This window comes from Equus quagga, chromosome 1 (assembly GCF_021613505.1).
Source record: "Equus quagga isolate Etosha38 chromosome 1, UCLA_HA_Equagga_1.0, whole genome shotgun sequence".
NCBI classification, from domain to species: Eukaryota; Metazoa; Chordata; class Mammalia; order Perissodactyla; family Equidae; genus Equus; species Equus quagga.
This window is the reverse complement of record NC_060267.1, coordinates 185,948,765-185,968,062: the sequence shown is the minus strand read 5'-3', so window position 1 is coordinate 185,968,062 and position 19,298 is coordinate 185,948,765. Positions and strand designations below refer to the sequence as shown.

The window sequence follows — 19,298 nt, the reverse complement described above, 5'->3', positions numbered from 1 at the left end:
GTCTCTGCCGTGCCTTTCTAGGGGGTCTTGTGCACCTCGACAGGGCTTGGAGTTGGAGTCACAGGGTCAACAAGTCGTCACCCCAGCACCTTGGCGGGCGCCCCCGTGCCCAGGGATCGAGGACCCTTCATCTGCCGAACACTCCAAGTGGAGCAGGTCGGTGCGTTTCGGGGAACAGGGGCCGAGAGGCGAGGACCATGCACCTGTCCAGGGGTGCAGGAAATCGTGCACCAGTCCAGGGGCGCAGGAGACCGTCCACAGTTCCAGGGGCGCAGGAGATCGTGCACAGGTCCAGGAGTGCAGGATCCAGGAGCAGGTGCCGAGCTCCGCTCCCCGAGCCCGGCCGGGACACGCTCGTCGGGACGCATGAGCGCTGTTGTGCGTAGGGTCCCCTCACTCACGAGGACGCGGGGTGCGATCCAGCGCCGGAGTTGAGCGTTCGGCCTCGTGGTGGGGGTTCGCCCGCGGAGGGTCAGGCGGTGTCGGGGGCTGCACCGCGGGGTCCTTGGCCCCTCCTGGACCGCGTCTCCCGCCGGCAAGGGGACTGCGGTGTCCGCGACCCTGGGGCCCCAAGGCTGTCGCCGCGTCCCCTGGCCACGCGGAGGAGCGGGTGCGCTCCGCGCCGGGGGTTCACCCTCCGCCGGCTCCTGGAAGGCTCCCGGCGCCAGGCGGGGCGGGGCGGTCTGCGCCTGCGCGCTGCGCGCCCGCGCGTTCCCATGGCGACGGCGCCGCGCGGCCGGGCGGACGCGGTCCCGGTGCGGCGGCGGGTCCCGGGCCGTGTCTTTGTTGCTCCGGCGCGGCGTCGCCCTGTGGCCTGGCGCCGAGGTCGGGAGCGCGGCAGGAGCACGGCGGCTCACTGGCCCGGAAGGGAAGACCCCGCCGCAGTGCCGGTACGGTGAGGACGCGCTCGCCAGACTACACTGAGCCGCCCCCTCTGTCCCGGGACTCGAGGAGCGCGCCGCTCCGGGAGGCGGGCTTGTGATGCTCCGGTGGGACGGTGCTCCTGGAGGCGGGCTGGTGATGCTCCCAGGGGATGGTGTTCCCGGAGGCGGGCTGGTGATGCTCCTGGGGGTTGATGCTCCCGGGGGGTGATGCTCCCGGAGGCGGGCTGGTGATGCTGCCGGGGGAAGGTGCTCCCGGAGGCGCACTGGTGGTGCGCCCGGCTGCGGTGCTCCCGGTGCACCCAGGTCGAGGGGCAGACACCAGGGCTCCCAGGAGAGGTGCTGGTTTTCCGGGTGCCCCGCGTTTCGGTCTCTTCTGGGTTAATTTTCTGCAGGAAAGTTTCAAGAAGCCTTGGCGCGGACCAGTCAGACTTCTCAAGCCTTCAGTTAAGAGAGTCATTTCCATTTCTTAAAATTGTGAGTCCTCACAGCTCCATCCTCTTTAAAAATCCCATTTGTTTACACACAGGTTAGCATTTGGCGAGGGCGCACATCTTAAGGGGTATGTAGAGGGAGCTGTAGCTTCTTGTTGCTCGTTTTTCTTAGGTTGCATCAATATTTGGCAGCCTGATTGATAAAACTAGTTGCTGTTAAGTAGACATTGGTTAGAATTAACGTGATTGAAAATGAAAGTTTAAAAGTGGATATCCTGGGATAAAGTATGGCATAAAGATATCTTAGATGAAGTAATATATGAGTATTGTCTTGCTGTATCCTATTGTTAAAGAATTTGCCTTCCAGAATACCAAATGTTTATTAGTGGTAGACATTTTCAGACAATATGTTTCCTCTACCAGCAAATGATGTCAACATGATACTTCTCTTCAGATGATTAGCAAATAACATGTTGTTAAAGTTACCTCTCCCATCCCATTCTTTATAAATGCCTAGACATTATGCAATCCATCTAGCTCAGATGTTTAAAAATGTCCAGTTTTTTTTCCCTTTTCTCATAATTAAAAAAATAGAAAATCTCTTAATTTTCAGGTTCAGCTACTTTGTGACCCTGTTTGATGGCTTGTAACTGGCTCCAATTCCCTAATTCTCAGTGACATGTGTTTCTGCTGGTTCCAGGAGGTAAACTGCAGTTTAGCAGATCATGGGATAATGGGGTTGGGAGCGCTCGGGGGAAGGATAGGGGGAGGCTGTGGGGATGAGACAAAGGGGGGAGGTTGGTGGGCAGAGCCAGGATTTATAGCTGCACCAGATTCTTCATAAAAGCTGCTGAAGTCATTGCTCCTGTTTGATGTATTTTCCCACATCATCAACATCAATTAAACTTATTTTTAGAATTAGTCTTTTAAATAATTGTAAGGTTAGAATTATAAAAATAGAATATGATAAAGGGTGCTTTATGTTACGGTGCCATAATGTAATACTGGGAAGACTCTTAATGTTTTCTACTTAATTTATTCACTTAGCTAACTGATAGTTTATTGAAAATTAATTACATATAAGGCAAGATAAATCCAGATTCCTGCCCTAATGAACTAAGGGCGGTGAGTTCTGGAATAATTCTAATACTGTTTCCGGTGTCAGGGTAAAACCCTATCCCCGTGGAACGATTCAGGAGAAGAGTTGGTTTAGTGCTGAGACTCAGAAACAAATGCTTACACTTTGATTAAGAAAACCCTGGACGTTGTTCTGAGCATTTTAGATAGGAGTCTATATATAGGGTAAGAAGCATTGTGTGCGCCTATCTTCTTACACTTTTGTAGTACAGACGTGGCCCTAAAACTTGCAGTCTTGGCAAGTGCAGTCTGAGTTTGGGAGGAACAGAGAAAGCCTGTAATTCTCAGGTTTCTTAGATGGAGATAAGGTGAGTGATTCTGTAGTCCTTTGTTCTGGCTGCGTGTTTCATGACATCATAAACCTCCTGCAGCTCCCTTCTAAGAAGAGCGTTGGTCTCTCTGCTTGAAGGATCATGACTATTATTTCTCTGAGAGGAAAAAAAGGGATAAAATTATGATAGAAGGATAAAAGGAATACAGTCGGGCATTTTAACATTTGAACTTTTGAGCTGGAATAATTTCTAGGCATTTTTAGTGAGTCTGGACTCTGTTGAAATCCATTACAGCCATGACAAACCTCTGATGTGATACTGACCATGGTTGACAAATGTTTCCTCTTGTCACCCAGGATATGGAGGGTTAGGGAGAATGTAGTCTCCTCTCCTTCAGCACTTCATGAGACTGATAACAGTTACTGGCTCAGAGAGCTTGCTGAAGAGCATCCCTATTTGGTTATTGCTCTTTGTCTGGGAAAATCAGATTCAGCTGTGAATGTGGACCAAGTGGTGCAGAACTCATTACTGTGAACAATGCCTCCTCGGCCTGGGAAGCATGTTCTCTCTACTCTCTAGTAGGAGCTCATTCCAGGCTGGCTCTGCTCACAAGGAAAATCATTTAGACACAGTTCACTGGACACTCACATCTCTTTGACACCCATGACCATTTTTGTTTAAGGAGAAATCCAGTACTCCTGTAGTAGGGTGTGCCGAATTAGAAGTGCATTTTAAGAAGCCCATGAAGAAGTTTACACAGCTTTGTGTTATTATCATTAAGGTCCCTCTCTTCTGTGCTTCAAAGTGAAAGAGGGCAGGAGGATGCAGAAGGCACAACTGAGAAGACTTTTATAGCAAAGTGAAAAGCATCCTCACCAATGCTGCATTTTGGATGCGCTAGACTGAGTGCCTTTGCCTCATTATTGTCATAAAATTACAGAAAAAGACATCTGCCATGTTTATTACATAATCGGGAAAGCAGGGCCCAAGGTTGCTAAATGGTTTTCTTAAAGTGACACAACTAACAAATGGCAGAACTGGGATGAAAATGCCAAGTTTCTGATTTCAAGAGATCCTCCTGTTTCCAGGAAATCTAGGGTAGGCAGATATGAAATCCTTGCTCTAGACTTGGTCTTTGCAACTATGTTTAATTGCTATAGTTGTGGATATAAAATGGTCAAACATCAGCACTGTTACATGATTGAATCTGATTTCATCGAATGGGACTGACATGGGCGCCCTCTCCTAGGTGTTTGGTTATAAGCATGTGTATTTCATGAGGACGCACGTGGTGCACGTGTGTAAATGCAGAAGATCCTTTTCCAGGGTCTATTTGGCCTGAGGAATTCTGGCATGATTAGGATTTAACACAAGGGGAACAGTTTTTCTGATTACTTATTGTCCAGTAAATATATTAAATAAGGGTTTCTGGAAGAAAAGGAGGAAATGGATGGTAATGTGTTCCAACTGTGTGCCTGGGCTTTTGCTTTATGTCGCTTTAAAAGTCATAATGATCAAGAGATGCAGGAATTATCCCATGTTGCTGATGAGGCTCAGAGAGGTTAGTTTCTTGCTCAAGATCAAGTGAGTATGAAACATTTCAAATTTGAAGCCGGGTCTGTCTGCCTCCATGCTCTGTTGCATCATGTTGCCACTCAGAAAAGCAACACTAAATTTATGAAAAATACTGAGTTGGTTTTCTTTTCAAATTCATCATTCCATCCGAAGAACAAACAGGTAGAAGTGTTTCTGATCAGCTTTTTGGTGAGTGGAGTGTCGTATTCCCCATGTGGAGTCCAGGAGGTTATAAATTCAGGCCTGGTTCTAGGAAAACATTCAGGTCTTTGTATAAACTGTGTTGGCTATTTGTTTAGAAGCCAGTGATGTTTAGCTTCCCTTCTGCAGATGCTTCTCCACATCAAAGTGGCCCACTTATCACTCCTGGGTTGTTGTCAAATTGCGATGGGTCCAAGAGAACCCTCGTGATTTTAATGTGTGTATTCTGGTATCCCAAGACTTAGATATTGGCTTTGTCTTATAAACAATTTGCTCCCTCATTTTCTTCAAATAGTGTTGAGAGACTTACTGCTGGATAGAACCAGATGGTCCCTTCCTCTAACGTGATTCAGATTGGAGACCAGAATCACCTTGGACAGTTGCTGAAAATTTCTAAACTTATGCCAGAAGCTGGAGTTTTGGTGCTCCTAAAACTGCCCTGCTGTGGTGATGAGAAATTGAAATTGGACTGTACTGAGCTGGTTTCAGATTTGCAGTGTTTTTGAGCTGGTTTACGCGTGAAGAAACTGAGGCTCAGGGATGTCCACACTCGCATAGCCGAGTTGGGACTTGAATGCTGACATTGCAGACGCCTGGTCTGGTGGTCTCAGCAGCACAGCGCACCTCTCTCCCGGGCCTTCTTTCCTCCCTACGGCTCTGACTCCAGGGGAGAAGAAAGGGTTCAGGGTTTTAGAAAGTTGGATGCTCGGCTCTGCTTTGGGCTTCCGGCACCGCCCAGGGCTGCAGGGCTGTCTGGGTTTCCCTCTTCATGAGTTTGTTTTCTGTGGCTTATCCTATGAGCAGCCTCTTTTCTCTGCGGCTGGTTCTTCTGAATTTAGCAAGGGACTTGTGAACCTGTCCAGCCGCTCTGGTGCCCATGCCTTTCCTGTTTTGTTTTTTTTAAAGATTGGCACCTGAGCTAACAACTGTTGCCAGTCTTCTTTTTTCTTTTTTTTTCTTTCTGCTTTTTCTCCCCAAATCCCCCCAGTACATAGTTGTATATTTTAGTTGTGGGTCCTGCCAGCTGTGGCACGTGGGACGCCGCCTCAACGTGGCCTGATGAGCGGTGCCATGTCTGTCCGCACCCAGGATCTGGACCAGCGAAACCCTGGGCCACCATAGTGGAGCGTGCAAACTTAACCACTCGGCCACGGGGCGGGCCCCATGCCTTCCCTGTTGAATTGCCCCTGGAAGGCAGACGGAAGGCATGCGAGCACATGCGAGTTACTGATTAACTCACCCGAGGCAGCCGTGGCTTCTCGTTCATCCGCCTCCACTTCCTTGTTCTAGTCCACGAGAACCAGACATTTGAATTTAGCTTCCCACTTCCCTCTTCTGCTCTTCAGTTTAACTGAAGCAGTCTCTGGACCTTGGAAGGGTCTCCGTGGAGTGCTGAGCGCCCTCTGCAGCACTGCCCCTGGCAGGAATGTTGAAGATCTGTGCGGTGTTCTCAGGGGTCTGAATCCGGGACAGAAGTTAGGTGAGTTGATTTGCTGGGTAATTGTATGCAGTTTGGTTCTCCACACCTGCTGTTTCGTTGAGCGGAACAACTTTCTGACTTTGAGTAATATGGGAGTTTTTGAAGAGAAATTTATTTTTTGAAAAGAGATTTCTTTATAGAAAAGAGTAATGTGTTCATATAAGGAGTTAGGATTATGTAAAGATCCGTTGATTTTTATTTCAATTTAAAGATTGTTGGTACCATACAGTCCTCTGTGTAAAAGAGAAAAAAGGGGAGTTTCCTTGTCTGCATATAGAATCTCTCTACACAGGAGCTAATAGTGTGGTTGCTGGGAGACAGGTGCCAGAGTGAGCTATTCATTGTATACTCTTTTGTGCCTTTTGAATTTTGAAACTTCAACTCAAGACATAAAATTAAAATAAAACAGAGAATACTTTTAATAATAAGGAAATAAATAAGTAAGCACCTCCTGGCTCCTAACTGTAGGAGGAGGAGACTGGGAAGCAATTTTAAAGAAAAGGAAAGCAGTTCTTTTTCTTACTGTCTTTTAAAGTCTCACGAAAGTTCACATTTAGTAATTTTTTTTTCACATTTAGTAAATTTTAAAAGCAGTGTGTTCTGGAGCCGGCCCCGTGGCCAAGCAGTTCGTGCGCTCTGCTTCAGCGGCTCAGGGTTTCGGCAGTTTGGATCTTGGGTGTGGACCTAGCACCGCTCATCAAAGCCGCTGAGGTGGCTTCCCAGACAGCAGAACTAGAGGGACCTGCAACTAGAATACGCAGCTGTGTACTGGGGGCTTTAGGGAGGAGGAGGAGGGGGAGGAGGAGGAGGAGGGGGATGAGGAGGAGGAGGAGGAGGAGGGGGAGGGGGGAGAAGAAGGGGGGGGGGGGAGGGGAAAAGGAAAAGGGGGAAAAAAAAAAAAGCAGTGTTTTTTAAGCTCTTCTGGATTTCGATAACAGGTCTGGGGAGGATTTTTAGAGTTTTCCTAGTTTTCTTCCCTCTCATAAAGCATCAGCTACTGGCTGCAGCCAACTCCATGGGCCGATGGGAAGCAGACCGTCCCTCCTGAGCTAGCCCTGTAGACTTGTCCTGCTGGCAGTTTGTGGAGTGAAGGCTAGAAACTGAGCCCCCCCGCCGCTGCGAGCTGTCTTTTTTCTCCCGTGGGGGAATCCCTGTGATGTGATCATCCTTTTGTTTTCCTGAGCAGTGTCTAAATGTGAATGTCAGAAGAATCTTTTCTTCTCAAATTGAAAAAGAAAAAAAAGCTTGAATACAAAGGTTTTCTTCTGAATCACAGCTGTTTTGGTTTTAAATAGGTTGTGAATTGGAAGCGTTTTTCTGTTTACTGGTTGCATCGTTGAATACGGTCTTGGGAGAGAGTGAACACAAACTGTGTACCAACTGCTTTTTCACTGTCAGGAGAGAGAGGTGTGAAATGTTATTTAGTGTCCAACTTGAAGTCGAAAGCAAAAACTCAAGTTGGGACCAGTTCTCAGCATATTCTTGAAAATTTCTCATCTCAAATTTGGCGAAGTAAATAAAACATATTTTCCTCACAGAATCCTTATTGCTATGTTGCTTTATTGAAAAAGAATAACTGAATAGATTATGCTTTCTCACGCTTAAAGATTTTTGAAGCTTAAAAGGGCATTTAGTGAAAATTCTCTCTCACCTCTACCCCTCAGTCATCCAGTTCTTTCTCTAATAGACCAGCAGTGTTATTAGTTTCCTGTGCATTTTTTGAAAAAGATATTTCATTTATACACAAGCAAATACATATGGATGCTTTATTCCTTTTTTAAAAAATCAAATGGTATTGGACTATCCACATGATTCTGCATTTTTTCTTGTAACAAAATGTTTTATATATCGTTCCATATCAGCATATAGAGCTTCTTAATTCTTTTTTTTTGTTTTTACTTTATTGTTTTAGGTTCACAGCAAATTGCTCCCACACATGCATAACCCCCCATTGTCAACATTCCCCACCAGATGGTACATTTGTTACAATTGATGAGCCCACACTGACGCTCGTCATCGCCCAGTGTGTGGTTTACGTTACACTTCACTCTTGTGTTCCACCTTCTGTGGGTTTGGACACATGTATAGTGACATGTATCCATCATTACAGTGTCATACAGAGTATTTTCACTGCCCTAAAACTCCTGTGCTCTGCCTCATTCCTCTCTCCCCCAGCCTTCAACCCTTGTAACCACTGCTCTTTTTATTGTCTCCATAGTTCTACCTTTTTCAGAATGTCACAGAGTTGAAATCACACAATATGTTGCCTTTTCAGATTGGCTTCTTTCGCTTAGTAATATTCATTTAAGGTTCCTCCATGTCTTTATGGCTCGACAGCTCATTTCCTTTTAGTGCTGAATGATATTCCATTGTCTGGATGCACCACAGTTATTTATCCATTCACCTACAGAAGGACACTTGGATGCTTCCAAGGTTTGGCAATTATGAATACAGCTGCTGTAAACAACGTGTGCAGGTTTTTGTGTGGGCATAGCTTTTCATTTCCAAGGAGCACGATTGCTGGATCCTATAGTAAGAGTATGTTTAGTTTTGTAAGAAACTGCCAAACTGTTTTCCAAAGTGGCTGCACCCTTCTGCATTCCCACCAGCAGTGAAGGAGAGTTCCTGTTGCTCCACATCCTCACCAGCGTTTGGTGTTGTCAGTGTTCTGGATTTTGGCCGTTTCTAATAGGTGTGTAGTGGTGTCTCATTGATGTTTTAATTTGCATTTCTCTGATGACGTGATGTGGAGCATTTTTTCATAGGCTTATTTGCCGTCTGTATATCTTTGATGAAGAGTCTGTTAAGGTCTTTGGTATATTTTTTAATTTGATTTTTTACATTTTTATTGTTGAGTTTTAAGAGTTTCTTGTATATTTTGGATAACAGTCTGTCATCAGATGTATTTCTGCAAATATTTTCTCCTAAACTGTAGCTTGTCTTCTCTCATTCTGTTGGCAGTGTCTTTCACAGAGCAGAAGTTTTAAATTTTTATGAAGTCCAGCGTATCAATTCTTTCTCTCATGGATTGTGCCTTTGGTGTTGTATTTGAAAAGTTATTGCCAAACCCAAGGTCACCTCGGTTTTCTCCTATGTTATCTTCTAGGAGTTTTATATTTTTGCATTTTACATTTAGGTCTATGATGCATTTTGAGTTAACTTTTGTGAAGTGTATAGCTTGTGTTTAGATGCATTTTTTTGCATGTGGATGTCCAGTTATTCCAGCACCATTTGTTGAAAAGACCATCTTTGCTTTGTTGAATTGCCTTTGCTGCTTTTCTCAAAGATCAGTTGATTCCATTTATGTGGGTGTATTTCAGGTCTCTCTGTTCTGTTCTGTTGATCTATTTATCTGTTCTTTCTCCAGTATCACACTCTCTCGATTACTGCAGCTTTACAGCGTCTTGAGGTTGGATAGTGTTGTCCTCCAGCTTTGTTCTTCTCTCTCAATGTTGTGTTGGCTCTTTGGGTTTCTTTATTTTTAATGGCTACATATTTTCTACTGTATGGATATACTAAAATTTAACAGGTTAATGGCCACTTGGGTTGCTTCTGATCTTTTGAAAGCAATGGTGCAGTGAATAACCCTATATATACATCCTTTTGCACATGGTCAAGTATAGCTGTAGTATATATTTTTGGAAGTGGGATTGCTAAGTCAGAGGTATATACCCTTGTAATTTTGATAAATATTTGCAAATTGGCCTCCATAGAATTTGTACAGTTTTTACTCCTATCAGAAATGTATTATAGTGACGATTTCTCCACACCCTCACCAACAGTTTGTCATCAGACTTTTTGATTTTTGCTAATCTGAAAGGTAAAAAATTAGCTTCTTGGCATAGTTGAAACCTGCTGTTCTCTTACTCACTTTTGGGTTACTTTACACATCTCCATTTTGTGAGCACAGCCTCAGAGTAGAGGTTGTCACTTCATTCTTTCCAGTGTAAATTAAAAGAGCAACTTTTTATTTATTTATTTATTTATTTTTTGAGGAAGATTAGCCCTGAGCTAACATCTGCTGCCAATCCTCTTCTTTTTTTTTTTTTAAAGATTTTATTTTTTTCCTTTTTCTCCCCAAAGCCCCCCGGTACATAGTTGTATATTCTTCGTTGTGGGTCCTTCTAGTTGTGGCATGTGGGACGCTGCTTCAGTGTGGTTTGATGAGCAGTGCCATGTCCGTGCCCAGGATTCGAGCCAACGAAACACTGGGCCGCCTGCAGCGGAGCACGTGAACTTAACCACTCGGCCACGGGGCCAGCCCCTCCAATCCTCTTCTTTTTGCTGAGGAAGACTGGCCCTGAGCTAACATCTGTGCCCATCTTCCTCTACTTTATATGTGGGACGCCTAGCACAGCATGGCGTGCCAAGCGGTGCCGTGTTCGCATCCGGGATCCAAACTGGTGAACCCCTGGCCACCAAAGCAGACTTAATCACTGTGCCACCGGGCCGGCCCCAAAAGAGCAACTTTTAAGAAGCAAATGAACAGGCTTTTGGCTGCTGCCTCGTAGAGGAACAGGGTTGGTGCACTTACTTTTCTTAAGTAATAGGTTTAGTTGCCTTTAATTTAGTCTTTTTTTGTACTAGTTTAAGAAAAAATCACCAAAATCCACACTATAAATTTCACTTGAGGAATTGGTAACCTTATTTGGTTTTAGTTCCCTGTTTTGTCTCATTAGTGCCTTCTGAGGCACCTTCCTCAGATTCTGTCTGAAGCAGCTTTAGGTGGGTGGTCTGTCAGACTTAGAGGGTTAAGAGCTCAAAGCTTGAAGAGCACTGTTCATGTGAAGTGTGTTGGTACATTTAACTACTGCCACCAGCTTCCAATTTTTCCCAGAGCTTCCTAAGAATTAAGGATTCAACACATTAAAAACAAAGCTGAGTTTCCACAATTTAAAATATTTGACTAGATTTTCTCTTGATACTTTTTTGAATTGAGAATTCTTTTTTTTTAAGATTGGCACCTGAGCTAACAACTGTTGCCAATCTTTCTTTTTTTTCTGCTTTTTTCTCCCCAAATCCCCCCAGTACATAGTTGTATATTTTAGTTGTGGGTCCTTCTAGTTGTGGCATGTGGGATACCGCCTCACTGTGGCCTAATGAGTGGTGCCATGTCTGTGCCCAGGATCTGAACCCGGTGAAACCCTGGGCTGCCGAAGTGGAAGGTGCGAACCTAACCACTGTGGCACTAGGCCAGTCCCTGTGCACACTTTTAAAAGGAAGGAATATGTAAAAAATGATGGAACTCTGCCAAGCCCGACAGGAGCAGAGGGAAGGGGAAATGATTGCAGATTGGGAAGTCTGCTTCCATGAGTGGCTCTGCTGTGCCTGGCAGTGTGGTCTCCTCCTCTCTGTCTTTCTCTCTTTCCCTCTCTTATGTTCATTATTTATTAGGAAGCAAAATTACTTAGAACTTGGGCCTGCCCCGTTGCCAGTGGTTAAATTCATGCGCTCTGCTTCAGCGGCCCAGGGTCTTGCTCGTTCGGATCCTGGGCGCAGACTGGCACTGCTCATCAGGCCATGCTGAGGCGGCGTCCCACATGCCACAACTCGAAGGACCCACAACAAAGAATATACAACTATGTACTGGGGGGCTTTGGGGAGAAAAAGAAGAAGAAGAAAAAAAGATTGGCAACAGATGTGAGCTCAGGGCTAATCTTTAAGAAAAAAAATTACTTAGGTCTTAAGAGTGCAGTCTGTGGAGTTAGATTTTTTTAGTTCACTACCGGTGCTGTCACTTGGAAGCTGTGGGCCTGAGGTACTTCACCTCTCTGTGCTTTAGTTTCTCTCTCTGTAAAATGGGGATAATAATTACACCTAGCCCTTAGAGTCATTGTAAGGATTAAATAAAATGGTACTTGTGAAATATTTACCACAATCCCTGGCCCATGGGAAGTGCTGAAATTATCAGCAGTGATTACAGAGTGGCGGGTGCTGAGTTCACGTATTTGAGGCTAGATCAGGTCCAGATGTGGCCGTCAAACTGCAAGGCTCTGGCTTTGAATGTGAATTCCCAGGGTGGAATTCTGTTTCTGTGGATGTAGTTTACAGACACTCCCACTGAAACAACTTAACAATGTTGTGTACAATAGAAAGATTGTTTTCTTAAATGCAGTGAACCAGTGTGAGAGTAAGGGGTCTACTGAGCGCTGAGCTGGGTTTTGCCTTGAGAGCATTTGCCAAAGCAGGTTAACCTGAAGTTCTGTTTTTGTGGGCTGAGGGCACAGGGAACAGAGACAGGAAAGACAAGGGTCAGAGAGGGAGCCTTTCATGAAGCTAGGCTTTCAGAGGCTTCTCCTTCAATGGAAGGGTGAATTAGAGAAAATAAAAAATCATCTGCTCTCTTTCCAGCCCTATAAGTCTGTAAGGAAAATCACCTCTCAGAACCTGGGTTCTGAGCAGAGGCCTGATGGTTTGGGCCTGAAAGTTGGTGATCCTGAGCCAGATGCAGGACAGTCGTACGCCTGGCCGCACGGTCACTGGTGGATCAGGAAAGCCTCAGGTGAAATTTGATTTAGAGAGTTCCCACATTGGGGCCGTCCCTGGTGCTGAGCGAAAGCCACTTTCCCCCTCTTTTGGAGGAGTCTGTTTTTATCCCAGACTTCACAGAATCCCCACCAATAAAATTAGAAGGAAAATGAGCATCTTGTGGTAAAAAAAAGAAAGAAAATCACTAAACACAAGATAGGAATGAACTGAGAATAAGAAACTAAAGAAGCTGATTTGAAAAAGAACCAAATAGAACTTGAAAACATATATAATGTTATATATGTATAACATATTACTGAAAATACCTCAGTGAATGGATTTAACAAGTTAATCCAAGCTGAACAGGGAAATAGTCAACTGAATGTTAGATCTGAAGATTTTCAGATGGCAACATGGGCAAAGAGGTGAAAAACCCCAAAGAAAGGTTAATCAGTGTGGGAGATAGGGAATTCGGATTCCAGATAAGCTTAGTTACAGTTTCAGAGGAGAAGAGAGAGGGTAGGAAGAGGCAACACTTACAGAGATGATGACTGAGAACTTTCAAGGACCGATGGAAAGGACCGCTGCAATGTGCATGAAGCGTATGAATCCCATGCAGGATAAGTAAAAAGAAATCCACACACAGACAAAACAGAATTAAACTGCAGGCTACAAAAGATAAAGAGAAGATCTTAGCAAGATCAGAGAGAAGAGGCAACTATTTTCAAAGGCATGACAGGTTGTCCTGACAGTGCAGCGCTAGAAGCTGAAAGCTGGTAAATTTCACGCACTGACAGAAGTTAACTGTCAGCTTAGGATTCAGTTTCCACTAAAAATATCTTTAAAAAACTTTCACAGTTACAAAAACCTAGAGAGTTCTAGCAGATCCTCACTAAAAGGGTATATATCAGGCAGAGGAAAAGTGTTCCCAGATGGAAGGTCTCAGAAACAAGAGGTAACGACACGCCGAGGAAGGGAGTTTGTATGTTAAAGCACAATGGCCTGTGTGAGGAACAGTGACGACCTCTTCAGTGGGAACTGGATAAGATAGATAACTGACATAGTTGGAGAAGCGAAGGGAGTTAATAAATATTTAATATAATTGTAAAGTTCTTGTATAGTTTGGGAGGAAGTGAAAGATATTGATTACATATAGACTTTGACAAATGGACTGTGCATGTTAAAATTTCTAAGGCAGCCACTAACATTTAGTTAAAGAATGAATAACTTACTAGCAAACAGGGAAAATTGAAATGAGAAAAATCATAAATCTCAGAGTCAAGAAAGCTGAGAAAAGAAATATAGAGTAGGCAAGACAAGTAGCAGGCACAAATGAGAGGAAGAAATAAACCCAAAGGTACCAGTAATGACAACAACGCTACAGGAGTCAGAGGTTGTTGGACGGGATGAAAGTTCAGCGATTGCCGCTTCTCAGCGACATGTCCAAAACATACGGATACAGAGAGATTAAAAGTAAAATGAGAGGAAAAGATAAGTGGATGATTAAAAACTAAAAGAAAGCTGGCAACATTCACATCAGACAAAATAGACTTTAAATGCCAAAAAAGCATTTTTCGAGATAAAGTGGGTCATATTGGTTCAAAAATTTCAACTCATCAGAAAAAAGTGTATGCATCTGATAACGTGGTCTCCATATATATTAAGCAAAACTTGAGAGAACTGCCATGAGAACCACGTTCCCTGTGAGATTGTTCGCGCACTTCCTCAGTCCTCCTCATGGGGAGCAAGGTCAGTCACACGGACAGGGTCTGGACAGCGTGATTAACAAGTTTGAGCTGATGGAGGTGTGAAGGTCACTGCGTCTCGAAACTGCAGAGTGCATGTTATTTTCAAACACACAGAACATTCATAAAAAGTGACCTCGACGATGGCATCAGGCAAGTCTTCACTGTGATCAGTGTCACACAGACCAGATCTGTGACCACAATGCAGTGGAGCTAGAGTCTGGTGACAGAAAGAGAGCCATGATTAATTATAGAAATATGTTTCACAGTGACCCTTGGGTCAAAGAAGAAATTGTAATGCAAATCAGAAGATATTCTTTTTTTTTTAAGAAAATGCTTTTTTTTTTTAAAGATTGGCGCCTGAGTTAACATCTGTTGCCAATCTTCTTTTTTTCCTTCTTCTCCCTGAAGCCCCCAATACATGGTTGTATATTCTAGTTGCAGGTCCTTCTGGTTGTGCTGTGTGGGACGCTGCCGCAACACGGCCCGCTGAGTGGTACCATGTCTGCGCCCAGGATCCAAACCAGTGAAACCCTGGGCCGCCGAAGCGGAGCATGTGAACTTAACCACTCTGCCACGGGCCAGCCCCCAGAAAATGTTCTTACCTGAATAACAAAAGTCCTGTGGGTCAGAACTTTTGGTGGGGTAGGCCATGAAAGCATGTATAAATGCTTGTGTTAGAAAAGAAGAAAGCCTGAAAATTAGCCAAATGTTGAAGTGAGAAAGTCAGAAAAGATGCAAAATAGACCCAAAGAAAATAGATGGAATAATAATAATTCCATGTTATTCAGTGGAGAGGAGCAATAATGACAAAATTTGGGGGCCAGCCTGGTAGTGCAGTGGTTAAGTTCGCACATTCCACTTTGGCGGCCTGGGGTTTGCCAGTTCAGATCCTGGGTGTGGATGCAGCACCGCTTGTCAAGCCATGCTGTGGCAGGCGTCCCACATATAAAGTGGAGGAAGATGGGCATGGATGTTAGCTCAGGGCCAATCTTCCTCAGCAAAAAGAGGAGGATTGGCAGTGGATGTTAGCTCAGAGATAATTTTCCTCAAAAAAAAAAAAAAAAGACAAAATTTGGCTTTATAAGAAGTAGTAATGTTATTGAAGACCTGGCAAAACTGATTTAAAAAACAAGAGGAGAGAGGCAGAGATAAACCATATTAGGAATGGAAAAGCACATGTAGATATTTAGAAGATAATGTTATGAACTGCGTTATGCTAAAACATTTGAAGGCTTGGAGGAAATGATTAATTTCTAGACAAATATAACTTACCAAAACTACGTTAGAAAAAATAGGGTGAATAATTCTGTAATTCTTCAATAAAATAAACCAGGAGTCAAATATTTCTCCATAAAGGAAGGTCCAGGCTTAGATGGGTTTAATGAGCAAGTTCTAACAAACATTCAAGGAAAAAATAATTTCAAACTCGCATCCGGGGAATAGAAATGCATTTTATGAAGCTGTGATAACCTCGATACAAAAACCTGTTGAGAACAATGAGAAATGGAAATTATAGGCCAGCCTTACTTAGGAGCATACATGTAAGAATCATAAAACGTGAGCCAGCCAACCCCAGCAACGTATAAAGAGACATGGCATTGTGAGCAAATTGCATTTGTCCTGAAATGCAGGTGGGTTCAACCTTGCAAAGTTCAGCACGTTAACAGACTGATGGGGACATATCTTATCAAACCAACATGTGCAGAGAGAGTGTCTCATGATGTTTAATATCAAATTATGCAAAAAACTCTTCGGAAAATGGGAATAGAAGGTGACTTTCTTAACCTGGTAAAGAATATTCACAAATAACCTACAGCAAATGTTATGCTTCGTGGTGAAACATTGAAGTTAAAAGCATTTTGTTTCCTGTTAAAATCAGGACCCGTCATTCTGTGCAATATTCTTTTTCACACTTGATCTCATCCTAGTCCTGTTCTTTTCATGTAGCATTTACATCATGAGCATTTCTCCATCCTCTTTAGAAAGTCTTTGCAAACACACTTGGTAATACCTGCACTACAGTCAATGCTACCCAATAGTTGGTATTCAGTGTTCGGATTTTTCTGTCATAAAAATGATGCAGTGGACATTTTTGTGTATACATTTTGGTCTGTATCTTTATTTTTGATGTGTTTCCAGAAGATGAGTTGCTGAGCCAAAAGGTATGAACTCTCAAGCACTGGGTGCATGTTGCATACTTTAAACCAGCCCTCTCAGATGAAGCACCCACATGTCTGGAGGGTGGACTGTATATCTCATTGCTCACCAAGAGCATTTTCAGCTGCTTTAAAGAAAAGAAAACACACTCGGAACTTGAGGTTTGGTGGTGTCTCCTGTGAGCCTTAAAAAAATGGACAAAGCACCTTTTATTTCTTTCCCTTTGTGTACATAGCTGGAGGGGGCTAGCTATGGAATTAGGGTGTTTGCAGAGCCGGTTAACAACCAGTTTAGCAGTGCTTGGGACCTGTGGGAAGTGGGGGAGGGAGCTTGTGATGGGGAGGGGGGGACAGTGACTGCATCTGTGGAGTGGGGTGGGCTGGCTGACGGGGCCCTGGGTCTGACCAGGCTTCTGAGCCACTTTGTCCCTCCCACCCTTCCCTGCACAGCGTCATTTTCTTAACTTGTTTGTCTTAAAAGTAGTGGAAAAATGAGACAGGAGCAGCTGTCTTTGAGATCTTAGCTTTTAAGGGGATTTAGTTTGAATTCTCAACCTTTTGGGATACCTTGGTGCAGAAATTCCCATGTGTGTTGTGTTGGAGGCTGTAAGGTATTGGAGGCTGTGGGGTGCAGGACACGGTTTTGGGGCTTTCCCCCATGTTTCTGTGCACTTACTGTTTTGTGGATATCACTTCAAGCCTGTTAATTATGTCTCGTGTCTCAGCAAGGCTTGAAGAGCAGGGAGTCAGCACTCTCCACGTCAGTGCCACGCTGTCCTGCTGGTGGGAATTCACTCTGCAGTGTCCAGGGCTGCTTTAGTTTGTAATTAAGGAGGAATGGGTTGGGTATTGGGAGTGTTGCCCATAGCTGTTATTGTAGAATGTGGAGTCTAAGGTGGGAAGTGGTGCGAGAACATTCGCTCACCACCATCCCTGGTTCGTCACGTAGATGAGGTGGCCGAAGTGCAGAGCAGCAAAGAGATGTGCCGAGGGAGGCCCGGCTCCAGTTGTGGCCTCTGGACTCCGCAGGCGTGTGTTCACAGCCCTTGACGCCCTACTGCCTGCCATGAACTAGTTACCCTTTCCAGCGACAGGGTGCGTTTTAATTTCTGGCTGTCATCTTCCTCCCTGTTGTTAGCAATTTGCAGAACACATGAGCCCCTCAGACACTTTTCTCTATGATGTCTGGCTAGAAAACTTGGCCTTGGTGCTTCTGAACTTGGTCCAAGTAGCTCACTCAAATTTCTTTGCAAAATAACCTCCCACCATTTGATACTCAAAGGGCCGGCACTTTGATCTCCAGTCTGTATGCCCCAAAGGCTCTTCGCTGGAGCAGCAAAAGTGTGCATTTCTTGAAGCAGCAATTCATTTAGTCGCCTCCTGTCTCTTCTCCTTCATTGGCCCTTGGTGGAGCTGGACTGATGGTGGAGGTGGGAAAAGTTAGTCTTGTCTGTCAGGAGTGATACGGCCCCAGGCACTTTGCAGTGAATTGGAGTATCAGGGACACCAAGATGTGGCCCTGGATGGGGACAGGGATGTGGAGCCTGAAGACGTGTGTTTGTGACCCATGGGGCTATTATAAGGTTTATTTTTTAAAAAGACAAGTGTTGACGAAAATAATTTATAACCAATCTATAAATGAAAATTGGGGTGAGTTTGTTCTGAGCCAGTTCAGAGGGCTAGCTTAGCCTTGATCCTTCCTTCCCGAAGGAAGGAAGGGCACCAAAGAAGTGGGGTATACAGAGTGGTTATATACCCTCAAAGAGCATGTTTCACATATGATTGAAATGCCCCTTTTACAGTAGTCATGAGACTGTCTGTTGGCACAGCAATTGGTGGACACAGCAGGTAGCAGGTCTGCTGTCCTGGTGGACACAGCAGCGTGGCAGGTCTGTTGTCTGGAGCTGTGTGGTCACAGGTGAGCACAGCAATCAGTTCCTAGCCTAGGGAGAGATGCTTATCCTTAAGGAAATGCCACTGTGGGAGAAGTTGCATCTTTATCCTAAGGCCATTTGTTCTTGTCTTTGAGACACAGCAAATGCTTAAAGCAGACATACAATGCATGCTCAACAGCCATGGCGGGCCCTTTTGGAAAAACAAGGTCAGACCAAATTAGCTTTACACCAAATGGCTTCCTCATATACTCATATACTGAATATCCTATTGCTTGCCATTTGTTTGTCACAAGGTAGAAATGGAAATACTGTATAACTAAAAAGAGATTTACAAATAATATGTTAATAAGAAAGAATGTAGAGCCAGCCCGAGTGGACTAGTGGTTAAGTTTTGTGTGCTCCGCTTCAGCGGCCAGGTTTGGGTTCCTGGGCGCAGACCTACAGCAGTGGTCTGTCAGTAGCCATGCTGTGGTGGCAGCCACATAGAAGGACTGAAATATACAAAACATGTGCTGGGGGGCCAGCCCCGTGGCCGAGTGGTTAAGTTCGTGTGCTCCACTTGGGCAGCCCAGGGTTTGGATCCTGGGCGCAGACACGGCATTGCTCATTAGGCCATGTTGAGGCGGTGTCCCACATGCCACAACTAGAAGGACACACAACTAAAATATACAACTATGTAGTGGGGGGATTTGGGCAGAAAAAAGCAGGAAAAAAAAAGAGATTGGCAACAGTTGTTAGCTCAGATGCCAGTCTTTAAACAAAAAGAAAAGAAATCATTACTGTTTAAAAAAAGAAAAAACCAACAAAAAACCCCAAGCATACTGGGGCTTTGGGGAAGGAAAAAAAAAAAAGAAGGAAGATTGGCAACAGATGTTAGCTTAGGGCAAATCTTTCCCAGCAAGAAAAAACAAAATGTAAAAATGTAAAAGAATGGGAATTGGGGTTTGAGTTTCTGTGGAAGAAGGAGAATGGGCTGGGGTGGTAGTAGTCAAGTAGAAGAGAGGGGAGATGGCAGTCAGCGCGTCCTGAACAAACCCCTCTACTTTGTACA

General features: G+C 44.5%; 1 protein-coding gene across 15 annotated transcripts in view; it reads left to right on the top strand.

The window, feature by feature from the left end:
- Positions 1 to 60: 60 nt before the first annotated feature.
- Positions 61 to 19,298, top strand: part of PLCH1 (phospholipase C eta 1) — a 210,713-nt gene continuing 191,475 nt past the window's right edge. For 12 of the 15 annotated variants that reach the window (XM_046647157.1, XM_046647149.1, XM_046647044.1 and 9 more), the window contains exon 1: positions 61 to 890. In XM_046647157.1, the coding sequence (XP_046503113.1) occupies positions 717 to 890 (174 nt within the window). In that variant the 5' untranslated portion in view covers positions 61 to 716. Of the gene's footprint in view, positions 1,359 to 1,928; positions 2,019 to 5,825; positions 5,981 to 19,298 lie in introns of those variants that run through there. The other 3 variants (XM_046647090.1, XM_046647081.1, XM_046647108.1) reach the window with 3 other exon arrangements.